The sequence below is a fragment of the Helianthus annuus genome, chromosome 14, assembly GCF_002127325.2.
Source record: "Helianthus annuus cultivar XRQ/B chromosome 14, HanXRQr2.0-SUNRISE, whole genome shotgun sequence".
NCBI classification, from domain to species: domain Eukaryota; kingdom Viridiplantae; phylum Streptophyta; class Magnoliopsida; order Asterales; family Asteraceae; genus Helianthus; species Helianthus annuus.
The window spans coordinates 79,086,859-79,110,747 of record NC_035446.2 but is presented as its reverse complement, the minus strand read 5'-3'; the positions used below and the strand labels follow the sequence as shown (position 1 = coordinate 79,110,747).

Here is a 23,889-nt window from a genome sequence, read left to right as displayed (position 1 = left end):
GGATAGCGATTCTTAATTGTCAGCTTATTCAACTCCCTATAGTCGATGCACATCCGGAACGATCCATCCTTCTTTTTGACGAAAAGGACAGGCGCGCCCCAAGGAGAGGTGCTAGGGCGAATAAAGCCTTTATCAAGTAGTTCCTGGAGCTGACTCGAGAGTTCGCGCATTTCAGAATAAGCGAGACGATAAGGTGCTTTAGCAATAGGGTTTGATCCAGAAATGAGGTCGATTCGGAAGTCGATATCACGAGCGGGAGGTAATCCGGGTAAATCATCGGGGAAAACGTTGGGGAATTCACAAACAACTGGAACGTCTTTCACTCCTGAGTTTCCTTTCTTTTACTTCTCCGCTACTACAATGTTAGCCAAGAAAGCTCTGTATTCCTTGCAGAGATACTTGCTAGCTTGGACACATGACATGAGTTTAAGACCTTTCGAAGGAGTTTCTCCATACACACAAAGTAGGTTACCATTAGCAAGCGAGAAACGAATCATCTTATCGAAACAAACAACTTCAGCACGATTTTCGCGAAGAAAATCCATGTCTACTATGATGTCAAAACTACTGAGCTGCATCGGAATAAGGTCGATAGGGAAGACATGATTGTTGAGTTCAAGGGTACAATCACATAGAAAAGAATTGACGGCTACGGTTCTTCCGGTGGCAACTTCAACGCGAACGTCGAGGGTAGATGGGCACGCTTACGATTAAGGAGCTTTTCAAATTCCAACGATACGAAACAGTTATCGGCTCCAGTATCAAATAAACACGAAGCATATATACCATTCACAAGGAACGTACCATTAACCACATTGTTGTCTGCTTGGGCCTAGCGGGCGTTGATGTTGAAAGCACGTCCGCGGGCTACTGGGTGTTGATGTTGTTGTTGAGGCTGCTGTTGTTGTGGCTCTTGCTTCACCACTCGATTAGGGCACATGTTTGCGAAGTGGTTGGGATCACCACACGCAAAGCAAGCTCTAGCATGAGCCGCGGGTGCAGGAGCTGCTTGATGGCCTTGAGGAGCAGGAAGTAGAGTTTATTGAGCAAGAGCTTGACCTTGAGCTGGAGCTGGGGCTTGACGTGGACCTATATGGCAGTTTGCGGTGTAGTGGCCGTACATATTGCAATAAACATAGAACCGACATGCGAGACCCACCGGGTGATGATAAGTACAAGTAGGGCAAAGCGAGTGTGGCCTAGTGTATGCACGCTTAGCTGGCGGTGCATTGACGACATGTGCCGCTACTTGGCGGTGTTGAGGTTGCAGTTGAGCAGGTACTGTTTGGAGCGGGGCAGTAGTAACTGCACATTTCTTGTTACTGAAACTGCTATTGTTCTTCCTCTTGCGGCGTGAGAGCTTCGAAGAGTGCGGTGCGATGGCGGTTTCAGTGGTTGAAGCAGCGGTAACTTGATGCAGATTCTTGGCAGTTTTGTAAAAATAACCAGCCCTGACTCGCTTATCGTTGATCTCAGCGGCGAGCAGGTAGGTTTCCTCAATTGTTGTCGTCTTTGCAGCCTGAAGAAAGTCTTCAATGCAATCTAGAAGAGCACGAATATACTTCTTGATTGTGATATCTGGGGTAGTAACCTGACCAGGGCAGATAATACTCAACTGCTTGAAGTGAGCAGTTAAACCAGCGTTATCTCCGCCATCCTGCTTTATGTGCCAGAATTCATCCTCAAGCTTTTGGAGTTCATGGGGAGGACAGAACTCTTGCATTATTATGTTCTTCAACTCATCCCAAGACAATCCGAAAGCTGCATCGTTTCCTCGTTTGTTCCTCTCGGCCGTCCACCAATCAAGAGCGCGGGATTGGAAGACGCCGGTAGCATTGATGGTGCGCAGGTTTTCTGGACAGCCACTCTGGTGCTGGGTGACTTCGATAGAATCAAACCATTGAAACATGGTCGTAGGACCATCTTCTCCGGTAAACTCTTTTGGTCCGCAGGCTTTGAACTGCTTGAAGCTAAAAGCGGCCTTAGGAGTATCAGTCATGGACTCCTTCGGGGACTTGCTTGCATTCTCGTTCAGTTCACTGACGATCTGGGGGATGACTTTCGCCATTTGCTTAGAAACGAGAGCGGCGATGCGTTTGTCACCATGGTTTCGGCGAGCGGCTCGGGAGTGGAATGATCCAAACGACGACATTGTCTGCAACAGACATCGCCATAGGACTCAAACACAATTTTGATTAATCCTAGTATAGTCTAGCGTTTCACCATAAAGCTCAGGAACACAGCCATTCACAATATTCATATAGGCACCAAATCACAGAACCACATAGACACATAAGCACATAAACACACATAAGCTAACCTAAGCACATATGTTGCACGTATTCACCTATCCTTCACAGCACGTATAGTGATTAAGTATAGCGATTGCGATCAGCGAGCTCACAGCGAGTAGCATAGCGAGTAGTATAGCACGCAATTTGTTAACGTGGTGTGAATTGTGTGTGTTTTGGCGGAGCGAGAAATGTGGAATCGAAACCATCAGTAACATCGTACTGTTTATCTCAAATGCTAACAAATCACCATATAAATCACATAAATGCCACAAAAAATCGATCATAAAAGCGATAAATCACAGAGTTAGCTGCTACGGATTCCAGAATCGAAACACATAAAATCGAGGAGAGATTGTCTCGGGTGTGTGTAGGCATTGACTACCCAAAGTGGTTCGACTATTCACAAGGACTTTAAGTGCGCACTTTGGCCTTTGGGACAGTGCTCTCGCTTCAATTCGAGCAATCGGCACGCATCCTTCCAGTTACAGTGTGACCCGAAATCATTGGAGTCCGTCGAGACTTTGGTGAGAGTTTTGTAAAACCAAAAATATAGAGTGGAATGTGTCATCAAGGTTCGGGTTTCACCCCTAACTTAGCGACTACATCCCTGCTTGTATGGTAAAATCATGAGATAGATAAGGAGATTTGCGTCAAAGTATGGATTTCACTCCTGATTCAATGCAAATTCTCTTATTTCATAGTAAAGATAGCAATTCGAACGAGTGATCTGGTCGAGAGTTTGCGGTTTTCACACCTAATCTCAACCAAATCATTCGTTTGTGTGTATGTCCAGCCTTAGGAAAGGCGGATTTTGCGCAGAACTATAGTATGCGATGTTCGCGCAAAAGTGTAGTGTACAGCGAGTTCGAGCGACTAATAGCGAGTAAACTCGTACAAGAACCCATACTGGGTATGCACAAGTCGGTCTCGTGGTACTTAAACTATAGACTAGGTCGTTTCTAAGACATCGACCCAGACTAGGTCGAGTCTTACCTAATTCCCTACAGTTATGGCTCTGATACCAATCTGTCACACCCCAATCGATGGCGGAATCATCGGGGCGCGGCACTGAGTGAAACAGATTGTTCAAGAGAATCCACAACAACTATCGAATTACCAAATCTTTAATGTTAATATCCCATACTGTTCCGACAACTCAGATAAAGTAACAATAGTTATTACAGATAATTGTCTCAAGAACAAGCAAACTGTTCCGACAACTCAGGTTTTTTATTAAGTTTGTTTCTAGACTCCACCCTAGCTCGATTCCAGCAAGTAACAAGAAAAGCATCCTAAAAACCTGTCACATACATTAAAATAGAGGCCAATACACATAGTGTAAAGGTGAGCATACAAGTTTAACAGTAATAGTAGAGTTCGAAATTGTTTACGTATAACTAACATGTAACATGTATAATGCGAAACTAGTAGGTTATCAGCAATGAAATATGCACAGACTAGACTGCGAGTTGTAGAATGCGCAACACATCTCACCACCGTGACATGTGAGAGGTAACCTTAACAACCCCTGTCCACGACAGGTGCTGAGTCCAAACAAATAGTACTATCGTTGCTAAGGCGTCAGGCAACAATCACTGTGTTAACATAACATATAAGCATTCATCGAGTAACAAGTAACTTGCAATATCGGTCAGCGTATAAATAGTGTTTGCGTTGTGTGATTGATGTGATTTAGAATAAGTAACATATGTAACACCAAAAAGTGCGATAAGCAAAAAGGGTTCGAATATACTCACAGCGATGGAAATCGATTGAAGGGAACGCTAGAGTGGTTAGCCTGAACAGTTAACGATAGCATAAGCGAAGAGCGGTGAGTAAAGCGGTGAAAAGTGACCAAGTGTCGAATGGTAATCCGATCGGATGGCCACTCGATCGGATGTCAATCCGTTCGGATAGCCACTCGATCGATCTAATAGTGATCCGATTGGCAAGACACTTAGTGAGAACAAGTTCACAACAGGATGGTTACTCGATCGGATGGCAATCCGATCGGATAGCAATCCGTTGGAAACTATTGTTCTTTGAAAAATTGAAAATATTGAAGTTCTGGAAGCTCAAGTGCAATCCAATCGGATTGCGGTTCGATCGGATGGCAATCCGATAGAACTGACTGAACAATGAACATGTTGAAAATTGTTAAGTGTTGAATCCTCAAGTGCAATCCGATCGGATTGCAGTTCTATCGGATGACAATCCGTCCCACGAATCCAATCGTTTTGAACTTGTTTATTTTGAATGTTTGCGGTTTGTTCGAGACGATCTGACAACGTACTAAACAATAGAAACCCCATCTTGACCCAAGTGATCCGATCGAACATGAATCACCCTAGTCCGATCAGTTAACTGTTCGAGACGGTGGTTCATGCTTAACCCGAAATCAGTTGTCCCTTGGATAGAATTCAGATCTTGGACCAACACATCACTAAGAAAGAGTAGAAGGTCGGAACGAGCTCCGATTCTATCGGTTTTGAGTGTATTAAGTGTAAAAGAGTTGAAAGAAAGTTAGAAAACCATCTTTCAATCCTTTTAACCATGAATATGTGCAGATTTATGCGAAAACATTGTTTATTCATGTGGAAATCCTTCAGATCTATGTTGTTCTTGGTGGAATGAAGCCAAACCTTGAAGTTCATAAGAACTCCATGATGACGTCACCCTAGAACACCTTAAATCCGGTGATTTCACGGTTAAAAGTTAAGATTCAAAGGTGAAAATGATGAAGGAGTGCGTGTAGATCACAGAAGTACAAGATTTGAGTTGAAAACTTACAAGAATCGCGAGAAATCGAGAGAAAAGAGGGCTTGAGTGCGGCTGGTCGAGTGAGGAGCTGTCACTTCACAAATGATGTGACAGGAGGGTATTTATAGGGTTTCCAAAAGAGGAAAGTGCCTGAGTGTCGGATTGGTCACCGATCGGATGGCCACTCGATCGGTTGGCCACTCGATCCAGGTGTCCGGCGCGTTGAGTTTTGTCGTTTCGATTCAATTCGCGTGTTGAGCGTTGCGATGTGATTCGAGTGAGCGATGCGATAGTATTAACCGTTAGTTACACAAATAACCCAACTACTATATCTAACATACAATCACTATACATAACTTGCGTTTAGCGTTTGCGATTTAGATTGCGATGCGATAGAATTGCGATTGCGATTGTGATTAACCACCTCAACATAAACATAACATGCACAAGTAACACATAATAGCACACACACGTAAAACAATATCCAGAACACATAATTCGAGTTGCGAATGCGATAGCGATAAGTCGATTACAAGTTAAAAGTACGGTTTAAACCTCGATTATTAATAGATACTCCACATAATACAACAAAAACGAACAAATAATATAATTCGATTACAAGTTAAAAGTACGGTTTGATGGTCAAGCAAGGAGTGACAGATCGCAATTAGCAATCTTTTCTTCCTTTGACTTTGACTTGTACTTTGACTTTCCAAAAAGTGGGTTGTTACATGAGGCTACTCTAACTCTAACTAAAGTGGTGGAAGATGTTGGTGTTGTGGTGGTGGAAGTGAGAGAAATGGTTTGCCAAGGGATGATTTGCAAGTGAGCCAATCACCTCTATTTATAGTTGGAAACAAGAGTCTCACACGGCCCCATGCCTGGTGGGTACGTCCCCGTGTCCTTCATCTTCTTTGTCTTCAATTAATGCTCTTGTCAGCTCTTCTGCACACACGACCCCGTGTGTCAACGATACAACCCCGTGGCCCCTATACTTGTTATACGAACCCAGATATGCAAATTTGACAGTTGACCACGACCCATGCTGAGGTGACACGGCCCCGTGTCCCTTGTCGTTTTCTGTTTGTCTTTATTCTCTTCGTTTGACCGGCAAAAAATCGGCAAGAAATCCGGCAGACCACAAAGCCTAAACCCACTCGAATCCGGCAAAAATTACGGCTATCTCCATCTCTTTAAACCCACATGGTGTTATCTGATTGTCCAACAATTTGCAATTTTGGCGTGTTTTAAATCACGCTGGACAAGTTTTTTTTCGCAAAAAACGCCGAAACACGCCCCAAGGGTGGGGGTGCGGCGATATTGGGCTTGTTTGATGGAAAATTTTGAAAAAACCACATTTTTTTTGAATGGCTAACGTTACTATCCCAAACTCTTATATTTACAAATAACTCACCCTTGCTTGGGATTGAAGCCAAAACCTCCCACTAAGGGGACCCGGGGCGGTCTTCAAAAGTTCCGTGATAGTATAACGCAATTGTTTATAACGCGTTGAACTCGACCGCCACCATATAACATAACGAGTGATGGCTTGTTTCAAAGTTTAACGCGTGGAAAAATTAACGCGTGATAGTTTGGGTTTGTGAGAGGAATTATTGGTTGGGGGGAAATTGTTGGGTGTGGTGATGAGTGATGACCACCCCCACTAAAAATGGTTGTGAGTGATGGAAAAATGGTCAATGACATGGCGAAACTTGATTGGTGCTTGTGAGTGATAAATTCTATCACTAGTGAACCACCCCTAGTCCCCTAAGAGGCAAGAGCCTCTACCAAGTGAGCTAACCCCACTTTAAAAAAAAAAAAAAAACCACACACTTAGCCCACATGTAATGGGGCGCGACCAACAACATAGCGCCGGTATGGAGCCCTGCACACCGCCCCCCCCCCCCCCCCCGGCGCCATGTGTGAAAAATTTTGGGCAGCGCGAAATGTATAGCGGCGCGAGAAGGTGGGGATTTGTTCTCCATTTTCCACTTTGGTCCCTGCATTTTACAATTTGGTCCCTGCATTAAAACACTTTGGTCCCTGCATTTTACACTTTGGTCCCTGCATTTTACACTTTGGTTATGATGAGGTAGGGCTTTATGACTACGGCCTCAAGCCCCATAAAGCCCCGGGATGACGTGGCATGCCATATGGCGCATAACGCCCCTTTGGGGGCTTTATGACTACACATGGCCTTAATAGAGATCATGTCTTGATCATAAAAAGCACTAATAAAGTGCCTTTCTCCACATTTTCGACTCCAATCATATCTTCCCACCAACCCGCCACCACCGCCGCCGCCACCATCCTCCCCAATCCACCACAATGCAAGCCTCACTACTCTCCACACTCCCTAACCACACCACCATTCTCCCACCCACATCTTTCCGAACCCACCACACCCAAACCCATAAACCCTACTCACTCTCCGTCCGAGCCACCACCGAAACCACCACCACCCCATCACCACCCCTAACCACCACAACAGACCCATCTCCAAAACTCAACAAATACAGCTCCAGAATCACCGAACCCAAGTCACAGGGCGCATCTCAAGCTGTTTTATACGGTGTGGGTCTGTCAGATGATGATTTAAGTAAGCCCCAAATTGGGATATCTTCTGTTTGGTATGAAGGTAACACTTGTAACATGCATTTGTTGAACCTTTCTGAGGCTGTCAAAGAAGGGGTTCAAGAAGCTGGGATGATTGGGTTCAGGTTTAATACCATTGGTGTTAGTGATGCCATTTCTATGGGGACTAGAGGCATGTGTTATAGTCTTCAGTCTAGAGATTTGATTGCTGATAGTATTGAGACTGTCATGTCTGCTCAATGGTATGATGGGAATATTTCTATTCCTGGCTGTGATAAGAATGTAAGTTTTTTTTTTTAATATTTTATTAATATGTAGTTGGTATGATTATTTAATTAATTGGTATGGTTTTATTATGAATGTTTCTAGCTTTATGTATTGAGGAAGTTTGCTTTTGGTTGTTGAAATTAGCCTCTTTTGTTTCAATTGGAGCTTGATTCATGTATGTTTTACTTGGTTGAGAGGATGAACATATTTTGGTTTGAATCTAACTCGTTTAATAAACGGGTCGTGTTCTGGTTGACTTGTTTAAAGAGTTTAATTAAACTGGTCGACCTGCCAACCTGTTGAATTAGATTGGTCGCTCTACTCAATCCGATTAACACGTTTGCATCTTGACTATTACCGGTCAACCGTTTGACATGTTTAGATGAATGGGTTAAACCGGTCTTGTTCGGGTTACACAGTTTTAAGTGTCTGTGCGCTAGGTTGATGTTTTTGATACAAAATAAATATATGTGTCGTGTTTGGGTCTTTGACTCGCCAACCTGACATGATTTACACCCCTAAATTAGAAATAAAGTTGTAAAGAATGTTTGCTCTGTTTTGTTGCTTTCTTATCTTTAGTTTATGTCAGCACAGGTTTCTGTTAATTAATCATGATTAATTTGCCTAAAATTTTGCATTATCAGATGCCAGGTACGATTATGGCAATGGGGCGCCTGAACCGGCCAAGCATAATGATCTACGGTGGAACCATTAAGGTTTAAACCATTCTCTTTTGCTAACGTTCAATGGTATAATTTCGTTTGGTTAACTGATTAGTGTTTATGTGTGCAGCCCGGTCACTTTGAAGGCCATACATTCGACATAGTATCGGCTTTCCAGGTACCTTTCTTATACTTTTTAATTTTGAGAAATTAAAATTATATTATATTGTTTTCTAAATTCTACCCCGGTCACAGGTTTATGGAGAATATGTAAGTGGTTCCATAAACGATGATCAAAGAATAAACGTTCTTAAAAATTCGTGCCCAGGGGCAGGGGCATGCGGTGGAATGTATACTGCAAATACGATGGCTTCTGCCATTGAAGCAATGGGAATGTCACTACCATACAGGTAGAGAATTTTGTCCGTTTTAATTTCTTGTTTGACTTGTTGACTTATTGACTGATCTATAATCTATTCTATGTTTCCAAAAGCTCTTCAACACCTGCTGAAGATCCATTAAAGTTGGATGAATGTCGTTTAGCTGGAAAATACCTTCTCGATTTGATTAAAATGGATTTGAAGCCAAAGGATATCATAACTGAAAAATCTTTGCGTAACGCGATGGTTACAGTTATGGCCCTTGGTGGGTCAACGAATGCGGTTTTGCACTTGATTGCAATAGCAAGGTGGGTGGCTCATAGAGCTGGATGTTTCTCGTAAAAATATTAGTTACATTTTGTATGGAAAAATATTTTAACGTGGATTTATTTCCAGGTCGGTTGGTTTGAGCTTGACTCTTGATGATTTCCAAAAAGTCAGTGACGAGATACCGTTTCTTGCGGATCTTAAGCCTAGTGGGAAATATGTCATGGAAGACGTACATAAGGTCTGAAGTGTTCTTTCATGTTAGAATTGGCAAAAAGGGCGGGGCGGGAACGGGTCAAGCGGGTAATATTCTTTTCCTTGTGATTTCAATATTCTTTGTTTTGGATTGGTTTAGATTGGAGGAACACCTGCAGTCCTACGCTACCTTTTAGAGCTCGGGTATTTAGACGGAGATTGTATTACTGGTAAGCATGATAAAGGCGCTTTTAGTTTTTATGCATTAGCAGTATATTTAATATTTTCTTGATATTTTTCAGTCACCGGGAAGACACTTGCAGAAAATGCAAAACTATTTCCTCCTTTGTCTGAAGGGCAGGTAATTCAGCGTTTTATTTGCCCCCTAACTATCAAAATTACAGATATTTAAGCCAAAAAAATAAGAACTTTTTTTTATAATTTCTCAGCAAATAATAAGACCACCAACAAACCCCATAAAGGAAACCGGTCACATTCAGATATTATATGGAAATCTTGCACCGAATGGTTCTGTGGCGAAAATCACAGGAAAAGAAGGGTTATATTTCTCTGGTACTTTTTTACATGACTTTTGATGTTTCGTTCTCCTGACTTCGGTTTTGGGGCGTAATTTTTGATTTTGTAATTTGAAAAACGTTCTTTAGGTCCTGCACTCGTGTTTGAGGGGGAGGAGTCCATGATTGCAGCTATCTCCGAGGACCCGTCAAGTTTTAAGGTATATGTTGGCCACATTGTTCTTTCATGCACCGAAAATGGAGCCGGGTTTTGATTTTGAAAAGTGGTTGATAATGATAAACGCTAATTAACTTTCTTGTGGCGGTTTAACTTAGTGGTTATTTTTTTAGGAAGCTGTGTTTGTGGAGTTACGTTTATAGTATTTTCGTACGCGTTATCCGGTTTTCACTTTTAGAGATCTGTTTCAGGGGAAGGTAGTTGTTATTAGAGGTGAAGGGCCTAAAGGGGGACCTGGTATGCCGGAAATGTTGACACCAACAAGTGCGATAATGGGAGCTGGTCTCGGAAAGGTACATATTTTATTTTTAACTAGTGGGTTACCACCCACGCTCTGCAGCAGGTTTGAAGCGTAGATAAAAATAAGCAAAGGTCTCAATAGTATTAGTAACTATAATAAAGTGTAAGGGTAAATCATAGCTATCAAATGCGCTAGGCGCACTCCAGGCACATAGGCCTCGCCTGTCTCCTAGGCTAGAAGCGCAAAAAAAGCGCGGTCCTGAGAAAAAAAGCGCAAGTAAATAAAAACATAAAAAATAATATTATGTATTGAACGAACACTTTCTTCAAATTCCAAAAGTATTCAAATACCATAATCCTTATGATAAAACCAAAATCATTATGAATCACCAAAATATCCCAAAACCAAATTGTCTTGGAGAATATGAATAAAAATTTAAATGATAAATACATAAGAATTAAATAATAAATAATTTGTTAGAAGTGAGAATGGTTGAATATATTGCAGAATCCTCATAAAGTTGAAAAATACCTAGATGATTATTGTATGTTTTGCGGGCCAAAAAAAGAGCAGAAGATTATTGTGAACGTTTATCAGAATATTGTTGAAAATTCAAATATATATTTTAAATATATATATATATATATATAAGTAATAAGATTTGATATGATTTAAAAAAAACAGATAAATATCTGTAATCTGGTATATATATATATATAAGATAGGATTTCTAAAAAAAACACGTGGCTTATTTTACCTAGGAGGGAAAAGCGCAGGAAGGTGGACTCTCCCAAAAATGTCGCCTAGGCGGGAAAAGCGAGCGCTTTTGATAACCGTGGGGTATATAATGAAAATTAAAAAAAGAAACCTTATCAAAGTTGAGGGGCTAACATGTCATTATTAAAGTTGAGGGGCTAACATGTCATTACTAAAGTTGAGGGGCTAAGTATGCGATTACCAAAGTTGAGGGGCTAACGTGTCATTCTAAAAGTTGAGGGGATAAGTATGTCATTACCAAAGTTGAGCGGCCAAATATGTCATTACCAAAGTTGAGGGACCAAAGTTGGTTGATGTTGACAAAAGTTGTGAGGCTAAACATATTATTATTAAAGTTGAAGGGCTAAATATGTTATCACCAAAGTTGAGGGGCCAAAGTTGGTTGATGCTGACAAAATAGCATTTTAAGTATATAGAGAACGTCAAACCATTTAATTTTAAAATTTACTACCAAAGTTGAGGGGCCAAAGTTGGTTGATGCTGACAAAATAGCATTTTATGTATATATAGAACGTGAAACCATTTAATTTTAAATTTTTCTCTTTCGCCTATCGGGTTTGGTTCAAAACAGCGTAAGACGATGATTGTTTTCATTTTGAACTTTCTAGAATTTTTCTGATACTTTCTTTCATATCATCTTGCAGGAAGTTGCGTTGTTGACTGACGGAAGATTTTCAGGTGGTTCACATGGATACGTTGTTGGACACATATGCCCCGAAGCACAGGTCTTGAAAAAAAGAAGCAACTGAACTAGAGTTGATACATCAAACATGTGTTTAATTTGGGATTTCAATGTGTTTGCAGGAAGGTGGTCCGATTGGACTAATCGAGAATGGAGATATAATCACCATCGACATCACCAAGAGAAGAATGGACGTTGATTTAACTGACAAAGAGCTTGAGGAGCGAAGAAAGACATGGACCGCCCCTGCATACAAGGCCAACAGAGGGGTTCTTTACAAGGTTTGTATCAAAATAAAAGTCAATTTTGAGTTTGACCAGCTTTCACGTTTTAAAATCTTCTTTAATGCAAAGAAGTATAAGATACCCGATATGTATATAGAAAAAGTGTATCGTACAAAATGCCTTAACGTACGAAGCGTATGCTATGGCAAGTTTGCATGTTATAACCCCAGAAAGGAAATTTCGCATGTTGAAAAAAACCAAAGATCGCATGTTAAAAACAATCGCATGTTGATCCTACATCACGTACACAGCGTACGTTAAGGCAATTTGTACAATAACTGGCCTGTATATATGTGTGCACGCGCATGTATACAAACTTTGAATTATAATGAACTTGAGAAATACTGGGTTGACCTGAAAAGTCAAAAGGTAGTGATTGTTCTGAAATCTGAATTTATTTACGAATTCTCAGTACATCAAGAACGTGCAATCTGCTTCGAATGGATGTGTAACTGATGAGTAGCCAAAGTGAGTCAAGATTAGACGTATAGAGAACAGGCAAAAGCTTGAATGGTGATGGCACACGACCACAGTTTTGTCACTGCAGATTCTTAGTGTATCGATATGAGCTTCTGTTTAATCTTTATACAATCTAGTTTTTCTTTTGCTTTTTATTGGCTTGTACCAATATTTACATTATGCAAGATTCTTGGTAGTCGGACGTTAGCACATGTGATTATCCAAGATTTTCGCCGTATGATATTCTTTTGGTAATAAGAATGCAGGAGAGAAGATAATACTTTGCAAAATAAGCTTTAAAAGTCGTAAATGGGTTGGCAAGTTATAAATCGACTCGGTTGTAAATGAGCTGATAACAACGAGCAACATATTCCACTTTTAAATGTTTTTACATATCCTTATTGATCCTAATATATTCCTTATGTAGCCATCTTATTACTGTTTTATTTCTGTATTTGAACTTTGAACACCTATATTTCCTGCCAATGAGTAGCACACCTAGTAACATGGACTAGGAAATCTTTGAGTGTGATTTGACTTTCTAAAAAGTCAACAGAATATGTATTAAGATCCATCTTAGGACACCATAGTGCTCGTTCTTTTCCGCATCATCGAGAATGAATATAGCTTCTATTTCAACATTAAGGGTGGAAGGGGCACCCAAGGGTACTACCCTAGCTCCGTCCAATCCGACCCTGCCATGTTAATTCTGCCCAAGTATCCTAGAATCACCAGGGGGTGGCTGCGGTGTTCACCTGTTGAGAATCACCCTTGAGAAATAGAGAAAATTACGTGTTTCTTATTTTTAACCTGAATTACATATATACCAAACCCGAAATATAAATTACACATGTCTTATTCTGAAAAGCTAAAAGCATTTAAAATATATTAGAGTATGAACTTGTTTTGAATTAAAACTTAGGCACTTGTTTTATGCATTAAAAAAATAATAATTTATCGCTGGCGGCATCGCTCAATGGGGTGAGGTGCGGCATGCGTCCCCTTGGTTATCCTTCTGTGTTAACCATTGTTCCAACAGAAGAAAGCACAAGAGGGCCAAAACCCATGCGGCATGCGTCCATTTGGCTCAGTTTTTTCAAAGGGCCAAAACCCATGCGGCATGCGTCCATTTGGCTCACTTTTTTCAAAGGGCCAAAACCCATGCGGCATGCGTCCACTTGGCTCACTTTATATTCACCAACTCCAACGCGATGCATAGAAACCACAACTCTCATAAGTCCAGAATCCCTCCTAGACGATCAACTCAACTAGAAGGCACACTGGACTGGGGGGACTTGAAGAGGTATGGTCCCAATTCCCTGCCTACATGGCAGGGACCACACCACTTTTTGTGCACACAAGGCATCCATGTCACCAAGACCTTCTAGAAGCTTTCAGAAGACGTCTAGGCGGTCCATAGCTGGCATCAAAGATGATTCGTCCAACATAAAGGACAACACGTGTCACCATTGAGAGAAGGCCACATAGGCCTGCGACAATCCAGGGAGCAAGTCTGACGCAACCAGTACGAGATATCCAGCGTAAGCGAATAGAAGGACGCCACGTGTACCACTACACCCTTCGCGACAGAGCAGACCAAGAGGATATTCCCCTTGGTCGGACAGCTGGCGCACACCCACAGCTGGCACAGCTGCTTCCTCCTTCTTCACCATCCGGCTATAAATAGGACCCTTCATCATTCAGGTCAAGGATCTTGGCTCTCTTTACTCACTCTATACACACACTGTTTTATTCATCTCAGAGCAGTACTTATTCTCACGCCGGAGCCTGGTTAAGAGGGAAAACCCCCCTTTCCCCTCTTAACGAGACTAACGGTGTTTACTGTTTTGCAGATCTCGGGCCTTTGATACGAGCAAGAGAAGAGGTTGAACCCCATAAGTGAAACGACCCCCTTGGTTATCCTTCTGTGTTAACCATTGTTTCAACATCATCGAAACGAAGGATCTAAATTTTAATAAATAACTAGAATTAAAAAATGAGCTTTGTCGAACACACACACACAGACACACACATACATACATAGACACACATATACATATACATAGACATTAACATACACATACAAATTTAAATACATACACATACATAAACGTACACATTTATAAAAATAGTAAGTTAATACTACTAATAAAATCAAATAATTAATAATACTAATTACAATGAAGTTAACGACAACTGCAGCAGCCTCTACCTTTGTAGAATAATCGAGGACAACACATCTTCATCATCAAAAAATCTAGCGACCCACGCTATGCCAACACAGTCCTTCAATCGTGGTGGCTAATTACATCCTCATTCGACTTCTTTAGTCCCCTCTACACTCACTTGACAGGTATCACTTGAACTATCCATAACTCTGATACCACAATGCTGGAGTTATGGAACACACAGAAGCTTACAGTTTATTAAAAGCTTATATTATATATCGAGGTACAGAGGCCTATAAATAGGCAAAATTACAACGTAATAACATAACAAACCAGGCTATAACAATCAACACAATTATTCGGTACCACACACATACTTCGACTTATCCCTCGACGAATACAACATGATTATTAAATGTGAACTAAAGGAGGTAAAAAAAAAAAACCTCATTTAAAGGCGTGATTGTAGTCATGAAAATGGAAGTTTTTGTAAATGAAATGTGACAGCCATTTCGACCCCATAAAACACAAAATTGCAGCAACTGCAAGTGTATTTCTTGCGGCAACCGGTATCATCCCTTGTTTGGTTGCAGCCATAATAGCCACTAATGCAACTGAAAACACCTGAAGAGATATCTTGAGTGCATTAAAACCTTTATATGCACCAGTGCAGCAGCTGCAGTTCACCACATGGCTCCAGTACCTAAGCAAACAAACCAGTCAAAAAGCAAATAAACCTCAATGTGGTTAGAATTTACGCAAATAACCTGTCCATGAGTTGTTCTCTAGGAGGGATGGGTGGAAGAGCTCCATTAACGTCGGTCCCCCAATCGACTTGCCCACCTGCATATTTCTTTAGCCAAGTTCTATATAGAGTCACCATAGTATCTGCTTTGGTTGGCACAAAACATGCTTTTTGCCAATTTAAAGGACCTGCTTCCATCAATTTCTCCTCCTAAAAGTTGCATAATCTTTAAGAAAACTCGAATATGACATTTTGAATCGAAAGCATAATGAATTGGGATAGTTTTACCTGAACACGAAGCAGATACAAATCTGAATCAATAATCAAATTCTGGATCATATGGTTAACCCATCTGGAATTAAATACCCAAAAGGTTCTAGGTAGAATAGCTATCAATCTGCTGTTACCCGGGCTCACTGGAATACATAAAACAATCACAATGCCTTCTCCAGGTGGCTTTTTTGCTAATTTTCCCTGTATCAACTGAAATAAAGGAATGAATTACCAGGTAGCTCTTGTGAAAATTATACATTCATGTGGGTTACGCGGTTACTTACAAAGTTAAGTTTTTACCTGTGTGCTACCTGGGTCTTTTAGATGAAACAAACAAGGAGAAACAAAGTTCCATTTACAATCTTGCTGCTTGGTTGTAGTAAAACCACTTTTGTCTAGTTTTTGTATGTTAAAATCCATGGGTGTACCCCCTTCACGATCAAGCTTAACAGTGCACTAAACTTGTGTTAGGACAGTGATTATCAAGAATACGATAAATTTATTTGATTGCATAAATACTTATCTTGGTTGTGGTGCTTTCAATATCCCATGATGTGCATATGGAATATGAGAAGGATCCATGAGATTTTCGATCAGGACTTCGTACCTATAAGTATCAACAAAACCATGATTTTTTATAATGATTTTGAAGCAAAATGTGATTGGATCTTACCCGTATGGTATATCTCTGTTGAACATCTGAAAGGAAATTGAAGGATCATCAAGTTCAGGGATGTATGGTGGCTTCTTCTTGGTGAGGATATCTTTGTATTTTGGATCGGTGCTTGGCCAGAACCAAACAATTCCGTTTTGCACGGTGCTTGGATAAACAGTAGCACACGCTTTCGGGAAAGAATGAACCTACAGGAATATTGTTTGCCATTTTATCAATAAAATCAAAATGCAACATCCATGTATAAAAAAATCATTGGAAAAATTATCCCATGAAGGCTAATTTACCGGAGGACCATCACCGGGAGCTTGAGGAATAAACTTGCAGTCACCAGAGCCACCAAAACACCAGCCATGGTACACACACTGCAACCTACCCCATTGATCAATCCTTCCTTCTGAAAGTGGAGCCAATCTATGCGGACAACGATCGTCAAACACCCTCCATTCATTCTCGTTCTTATCCCACCACACGACAACATCCAGGCCCATCACCTTCTTCCCACAGGGAGCCCTCTTGTCCAAATCACACACAGGCATGAGTGGATACCAGTTAGAAAACCAGTCAAATTTCTCATCCTGATCATGGCTTCCGGTTTTTTCTTCAAATGGGGATGTTGGTTCGGTTGAAACCGATGGAGAAATGGCAGTAAACTTAGTGAATTTGGATCTTGGAAATTCGGTTAAGCTGCGAAAGGGTGATTTGAGATTTTTCTGACGGAAAATGGGTTTGGACAAGTGATTTCTGATAAGTGAAGGTGGAGCAATAGACATGACAGTTGTTAGAGCTTCCATGGCAGATGGTTTATCTTTTGTGAATTTGATGGGATTTGCATGTAAATACTGGGAATGCAATGCCTTCTGTGAATTATTGCATTTAACTTCAGTGTATGAGAGCGACAATGTCTTCTACAGTTTCGACATGTTTTCAATGAACCCAGTCCAGCAGTAATATTGCAATTATTGGTAGGGTCTATAGAACTGTTACTTGCTTGGAGCTTTCACGTTCTTAACAAAACATGCAACACGGTAATATTAATTATTAACGTTCGTGTCAAAACTATCATGGTGGTATATATCAAACATGTTATTAAAACCGGATTGGTATATAATGACTAATTTGTCAATGACCCCGTGAGGTGCGCAGAGGTGTTGTAATTGGCAATATTCATTTTCGACGACTTATGCATTAGTATTCACCCCACAGTTACGTCGTAATAAAAATATATGATAACATATTTTCAAAGTAGAAAGAAAAGAAAATAAATATAAAAATTTGAAGTAGCTATGACAGCTTGTACATCTGTGCTCCTACTACTTGCACATTATTACACCAAACTCTTGTTTGAATGAAATTTACACCGAAGCGTATAATCTCATCGCAACTGTATAATAAGAGTTTTTTTTTTAAAATATTATATATTAAAAGTTATAAAGAAAAGAAAATATATCTAGAGACTAGAGCCAAGATTCGTCACAAAAGTCAGAAAAAATACATGTAACGTTAAATTGTAAATTTACTTAAACTATAGGGAATTATAGGATAAGTTTAAATTAAATTCATATTTAATCAGCATGTTTGACTTCCACATTCATACTTGACTTCTACATTAATGCTTAAATCACTTGTAGGTGATGGAGGATTGAGCCCAAATAAGAGAGCCAACGCAGTTAAAGTGTTACTTTTCTTGAGATTAAAGGTTTAACCTGCCAGAGGCGGATTGAAATAAAAATTTGCTATTAAAAGAAAAATCATTTGGAGTAATTGATTTCACATATTACATGACGAACAGTACCTATGCGAAAGAACCGACACACACAATTACAATATATTGAATTTCTTAAATGTATGTATAGAAGCTAGGTTTTAATAATGAGTTATTGGATTTTATCACCCTTAACTATTGGACATTGGTAGCCGCCACTCTCAACTATCACTTTGACGTCCGCCACCCTCAACTTAACACTTAGTGTGTTCTGTCACCAAATCAATAACTTTTGATCATGTTACTATACTTTTGTGGGTGTGCTAAGATCCCTAAAACCTTCCCAAGATTCCTATGACACCCCAAAAAGTGTATAGTAAGATGATCAAAAGTTAGTGATCAGTTAACGACGTGGTGACAGAACACAGTAAGTGTTAAGTTGAAGGTGACAGACATCCACTACTAGAAAACTATATATTTTCCTATAAAAATTTCCCACTAATTTCCCACAACTCAAATTTTGTTACAAATTTTGTACGGTTTGCTAACAAAAAAGAAAACCTAAAAAAACCTAAATTTTTTCTAAAATTTTCCAACCAAATTTCTACACAAAAATCATTTGTAGCAATTTCGTCACAACATTTGTTAGCTTTTCGACAAAATTCAGACAAAATAAACTAAAAGTTTATATAATTTGTAACCACAATAAAATAAATAATTAAAAAAATAAAATTTCTAAATTTGTCGGAAAGTTGTAACAAATTGATACCGTTTGCTATATATTTTCGACAAAAAAAGTTAATCATTTGTTAATTTTTGAAAAGTAAATAATTTAAAGAAAAAAATTTAAATTTGTCGGAAATTGGTAGCAAATTGACATTAGTTGCTACGAATTTCCTACAAAAAAACTTAATTCATTTGAAATTATTCATTTTTAGAAAAATAAATAATTTTAAAATAAAATGTCAAATTTGTCGAACATTTGTAGCAAACTAACACCATTTACTACAAATTTCCTATAAAAAAAGTTATTTTATTTGTTATTTATCAATTTTAGAAAAATAAATAATTTTAAAAAATAAAGTGTTAGATTTGTCAAAAATTTGTAGTAAACTAATCACACTTGCTACAGATTTCCTACAAAAACCATTATTTATTTGTAATTTATAAATGTTAGAAAAATAAATAATTTTAAAAAATAAAGTGTTAGATTTGTCAAAAGTTTGTAGCAAACTAATCCCACTTGCTACAGATTTCCTACAAAAACCATTATTTATTTGTTATTTATAAATGTTAACAAAATAACTAATTTAAAAATAAAAATGTTAAATTTGTCGTAAATTTGTAGCAAACTAACACCATTTACCACAGATTTTCTACAAAAAAGTTATTTTATTTGTTATTTATCAATTTTAGAAAAATAAATAATTTTAAAAAATAAAGTGTTAGATTTGTCAAAAAATTGTAGCAAATTAATCCCACTTGCTACAGATTTCCTACAAAAACAATTATTTATTTCTTATTTATAAATTTTGGAAAAATAAATAATTTTAAAAAATAAATTGTTAGATTTGTCAAAAGTTTGTAGCAAACTAATCCCACTTGCTACAGATTTCCTACAAAAACCATTATTTATTTGTTATTTATAAATTTTAGAAAAATAAATAATTTTATTTTAAAAAATAAAGTGTTCGATTTGTCAAAAGTTTGTAGCAAACTAACCCACTTGCTACAGATTTCCTACAAAAACCATTATTTATTTGTTATATATAAATGTTAACAAAATAAATAATTTAAAAATAAAAATGTTAAATTTGTCGTAAATTTGTAGTAAACTAACACCATTTACCACAGATTTCCTACAAAAAAAGTTATTTTATTTGGTATTTATCAATTTTAGAAAAATAAATAATTTTAAAAAATAAAGTGTTAGATTTGTCAAAAATTTGTAGCAAACTAATCCCACTTGCTACAGATTTCCTACAAAAACAATTATTTATTTGTTGTTTGTAAATTTTGGAAAAATAAATAATTTTAAAAAATAAAGTGTTAGATTTGTCAAAAGTTTGTAGCAAACTAATCCCACTTGCTACAGATTTCGTATAAAAACCATTATTTATTTGTTATTTATAGATGTTAACAAAATAAATAAGGGTAAATTACTATTTGAGTCCCTGTGTTTTATGAGTTTTAACCACTTGAGTCCAAAAGCAAAAAGTTTAACGACATGAGTCCCCATAAGCATTTTCTTTAACCATTTGAGTCCAAATTTCTAACTACATCCACCAATTCTGTTAACTATGAGGGTAATTTGGTCATTTACACACAAAGTACAAGTTTTCTATGCACATCAGTACAAGTGTCTTCTCTCTCTAAACACCATCGCACACCACCATCCCCACCACTGCTCCGCCATCATCCCCACCACTGCCACCACCATCGCACTACCGCCACCTCCAAACACCCACCACCACCGTCTCACCCCACCACTATCTCACCCCCACCACCAGTGCTGCCCAACTTCCAATGTAAAATAGTTGAAATTCAGATGTACCCATCATTAATCAATGTAAAATAAACAAAAAAAGGTTATAAATTTCTTCAAATCGTGACTGTGAGATCGATGGGTCTGGGGTTTTTGATAGCTTAATTTTTTTCAAATCATGACTGTGAGATCGATGGTTGAACCGAAAGTAGGATTCACCACCAAAATACTAAAAATAAAATAGAATGAACAACGAGCTTAATTCTTTCTTTCCTTCATCATCATTATTGAAGGTGGGATCGATGGATCTGGGGTTTTTGATAGCTTCCGATGGTAGATGACAAACAATATTGTAGGCTTTGAAATCGGAGTCGGAGAAAATGAGATCTTGAAGTAGAGCTTACTAGAAAATGGTCTCTAATGTCCAACAAAGATGGAGAAATAAAGATCGATGACCAGAAATAGTGCAGTTCATAGTCTTTACTAGCTGTTTTTAAGGATATTATCCCTAGGTATATTATTTAATCATGTAAATACTATTTTTTCATACATTAACATTATTAACTGTATATTGTTTGTCATTTTCAAAACAAGAACTGTATTAGGCTACCTACTGAAAATGAGCTTGCAATGGTTGTACCAAAGGATGTTAAGAAAACTCGCTTCTATGAATTCACACTTTTAACTGTCTACAAGTTGAGTAATGTTATTTTCTAACTATTTATATTTTAATTTTTTAAAAGGTTATTTGGTTGCGTGTTGATAGGCATACCTCCAGAAGTGAAGCGCTGATGTTATTGAAAAAGGTATTTGGTTTAAGCCGATGACCATTAGTTCATTTGTACTCTGCTGGATGCGAACCCGTGTTTTAATTTCCGTGACAACTTGCTGAAAGATACAAAGGATTCCTGTAAGAGACCCCTCTTTGATGTCCTTAGATTCCTGTAAGATACCCTTCTTTGGCAGTTGTATGGGAGTGGCTTGGGGTTACTAACGGTGTCTAAATAAGCGATGGTTACGGCTGCCAAAATAGATCATAAACGGGATGCCATGCTTTAAGTAGAGGGAAAATTGGACTTTTGACTTATTTATTTAGAAAATTGTTTTAATAATTTACCAACCCTACATCTCGGATCTGTTCTTGTTGACTGAGATGGGTGTCGACCACTATCAAATCTGACGAGGTAAGTTGTAAATCTTGATTTTCGGGACTTAACAAGACATGCCGCCCGTTATCACCGCTATGGAGCTCACCGTTGTCACTGGTGACTACAACAACACCAGTCGACACTATTTTGGTAGATGGCCGCCGGTAAATAAAACGGCTCTTTCGACTTTTGGCTTGTGACACTCAGGTTACTGTTTCGGCTTTTGAAGGCGGGCACTTGAAAATATTATCTCATTAGGTAGGTTGATGAAATAGGGCAATAGGCTTTTAATAATATTGAGTTTGTTGGTTCTAGGTCTCACATACCAGCTAATTACGAGAAGCGAGAATAAGAGGCAGTTGGTTTTGCAGTCAAAGCATACAAGAGAGAGAGAGGGGGGGGGATGAGAGAGAGTATGTTTTTTATTTATTTAAATTTTTTGTTTTTAAATAAATAAGTAAAAAAGACCAATTTGCCCTCCACTTAACAGTTAAAATTGACTGGGCCCAGCCTGAAATTTGATATACAAACAAAGGACAAAACTTGCAATTCACTCTATTTATAATTGTTCTGACACTTTTACGAGCCGAAGATATTCATTTGATAAAATTTTAGGTCGCGTACGCGCAACAACTTGAAGACTTGTACGGGGACATAGAATGCGATGATTTAGCTTTGTGGAAGAGTCTACATCCTGAACGCAAGGGTCGCAAGACGTTTGGGATAGGATCTTCTGATCCTGATTATTTGGTGACCGGGAAAAAATCATCCAGAATTTGCGGGTTGTTAGATGATGCCCACCACTCGCAGGAGATATCATTATTTATTCATGTTATTTTGATATCGTAAAAAAATTTAAGATATTGGGAAGAATGAGTTTCTTGAGAACCTTGATATAGAGATCATTACTTTATAAATTGATTTTAAGGGTATATATAAAATTCTCACTTAAAAAATATAGTGTAATCTGGTGTTCGAATGCCAAATGACTTGCATGCTTTTGTAACTATAATAAAATTTTCAGGACTATTGAGATTCCCAGTTCCAATATAATTGTTTGCTGTTCAAAATTTTGTACTTCATATTCGTGTGTACTTAATGGTCTAGATGACTAGATGGTTTACCACGACTCGAATATCGTACTACTATTAAATGATATGTGAATTTTGACTATATGTTTTTGTTGATACATATTAATTATATCTTTTTGTACAACTTTTAGCTTCAAAAAGTTCAAGATGAATTAGAAAGAGAACGGGAGGCCCGACAAAACATAGAATCCCGGTTCGAACAATTTCAACAAAAGCGCGAGAAAGAGCGGGCCGACCAAGCGGCATGGCAAAAACTTATGGAAGAAAAGCTGAAAAGCATCGGAAATAAGTAAAAACTTTGGTCTTCTTAAGTATTGGAATGTTAAAGAACAGATTAGTTTTGAATGCTTTTAATTAGGATTTTTTGTGCGTTTTGGAATGTTTTAAAATTTTTGGAATGTCTCGGAATGTTGCTTTAATATTTTTGGAATGTTTTAGAATATTGCTGCAGTTATTTTTGGAATTATAATAGTATTTTTGCTGCATTTTTTTCATAAAGAAAGTTTTATTTAATTTATTTAATTTGTTACAGTTTATCACATATTTGTAGCAAACAGGTGCAAGATTTTTTTAATGAGTTGTAGGAAATTTGTGGCAACCTTCAAAAATTTTTTTTGTTGGTTTGTAGGAATTTTGTTGTAACCTTTAAATTTTGTTTTTCTTGGTTTGTAGGAATTTTGTCGTAACCTTTAAATTTTGTTTTTTTAGTTTGTAGGAATTTTGTCACAAAACTTAAAAAAAACATTTTTTGAGTTATAGGAAATTTGTCGCAACATTAAAAAATTTATTTTTATTTGTAGGAAATTTGTAGCAAAATGTTAAGAGAATGTTTTATAACTTTGTAGGAATTTTGTCGCAAAATAAAAATAATTATTCATAATTAATTACGGATAATTTTTCTCATTAGTGTTATTAATTTTAAAAGTAAAATATCATAAAATAAAATACAAAAATAGGCATAATTATGGAAGAATTGTAGGAAAAA

The 23,889-nt window shown here is 38.1% G+C and overlaps 2 protein-coding genes across 2 annotated transcripts; one reads left to right on the top strand and one right to left on the bottom strand.

The window, feature by feature from the left end:
• Nucleotides 1–7,297: 7,297 nt before the first annotated feature.
• On the top strand, nucleotides 7,298–12,874 carry LOC110908540 (dihydroxy-acid dehydratase, chloroplastic). The gene is made up of 14 exons (XM_022153492.2): nucleotides 7,298–7,931; nucleotides 8,561–8,632; nucleotides 8,709–8,756; nucleotides 8,834–8,988; nucleotides 9,072–9,266; nucleotides 9,355–9,466; nucleotides 9,581–9,650; nucleotides 9,723–9,781; nucleotides 9,870–9,993; nucleotides 10,086–10,156; nucleotides 10,365–10,466; nucleotides 11,836–11,916; nucleotides 11,996–12,154; nucleotides 12,570–12,874. Exons 1-14 carry the CDS (start codon nucleotides 7,383–7,385, stop codon nucleotides 12,618–12,620), a joined length of 1,848 nt encoding a protein of 615 aa, XP_022009184.1. The 5' UTR covers nucleotides 7,298–7,382; the 3' UTR covers nucleotides 12,621–12,874.
• Nucleotides 12,875–15,084: 2,210 nt separating this feature from the next.
• On the bottom strand, nucleotides 15,085–17,359 carry LOC110908539 (protochlorophyllide-dependent translocon component 52, chloroplastic). Its single transcript, XM_022153491.2, has 7 exons — nucleotides 16,763–17,359; nucleotides 16,476–16,663; nucleotides 16,326–16,409; nucleotides 16,103–16,253; nucleotides 15,818–16,012; nucleotides 15,552–15,739; nucleotides 15,085–15,487 (listed from the first exon to the last, which is right to left on the bottom strand). The coding sequence occupies exons 1-7, from the start codon at nucleotides 17,267–17,269 to the stop codon at nucleotides 15,232–15,234; spliced, it is 1,569 nt and encodes a 522-aa protein (XP_022009183.1). The 5' UTR covers nucleotides 17,270–17,359; the 3' UTR covers nucleotides 15,085–15,231.
• Nucleotides 17,360–23,889: the final 6,530 nt, after the last annotated feature.

Coding starts and splice junctions, on each gene's coding strand:
- LOC110908539 (XM_022153491.2), bottom strand. CDS start 17,269: ATGGAAGCTCTAACAACTGTCATGTCTATTGCTCCACCTTCACTTATC. Junction 16,664..16,762: donor CTCCCGGTGATGGTCCTCCG/GTAAATTAGCCT, acceptor ATATTCCTGTAG/GTTCATTCTTTCCCGAAAGC. Junction 16,410..16,475: donor AACAGAGATATACCATACGG/GTAAGATCCAAT, acceptor TGATACTTATAG/GTACGAAGTCCTGATCGAAA.
- LOC110908540 (XM_022153492.2), top strand. CDS start 7,383: ATGCAAGCCTCACTACTCTCCACACTCCCTAACCACACCACCATTCTC. Junction 8,989..9,071: donor GGAATGTCACTACCATACAG/GTAGAGAATTTT, acceptor TGTTTCCAAAAG/CTCTTCAACACCTGCTGAAG. Junction 11,917..11,995: donor ACATATGCCCCGAAGCACAG/GTCTTGAAAAAA, acceptor ATGTGTTTGCAG/GAAGGTGGTCCGATTGGACT.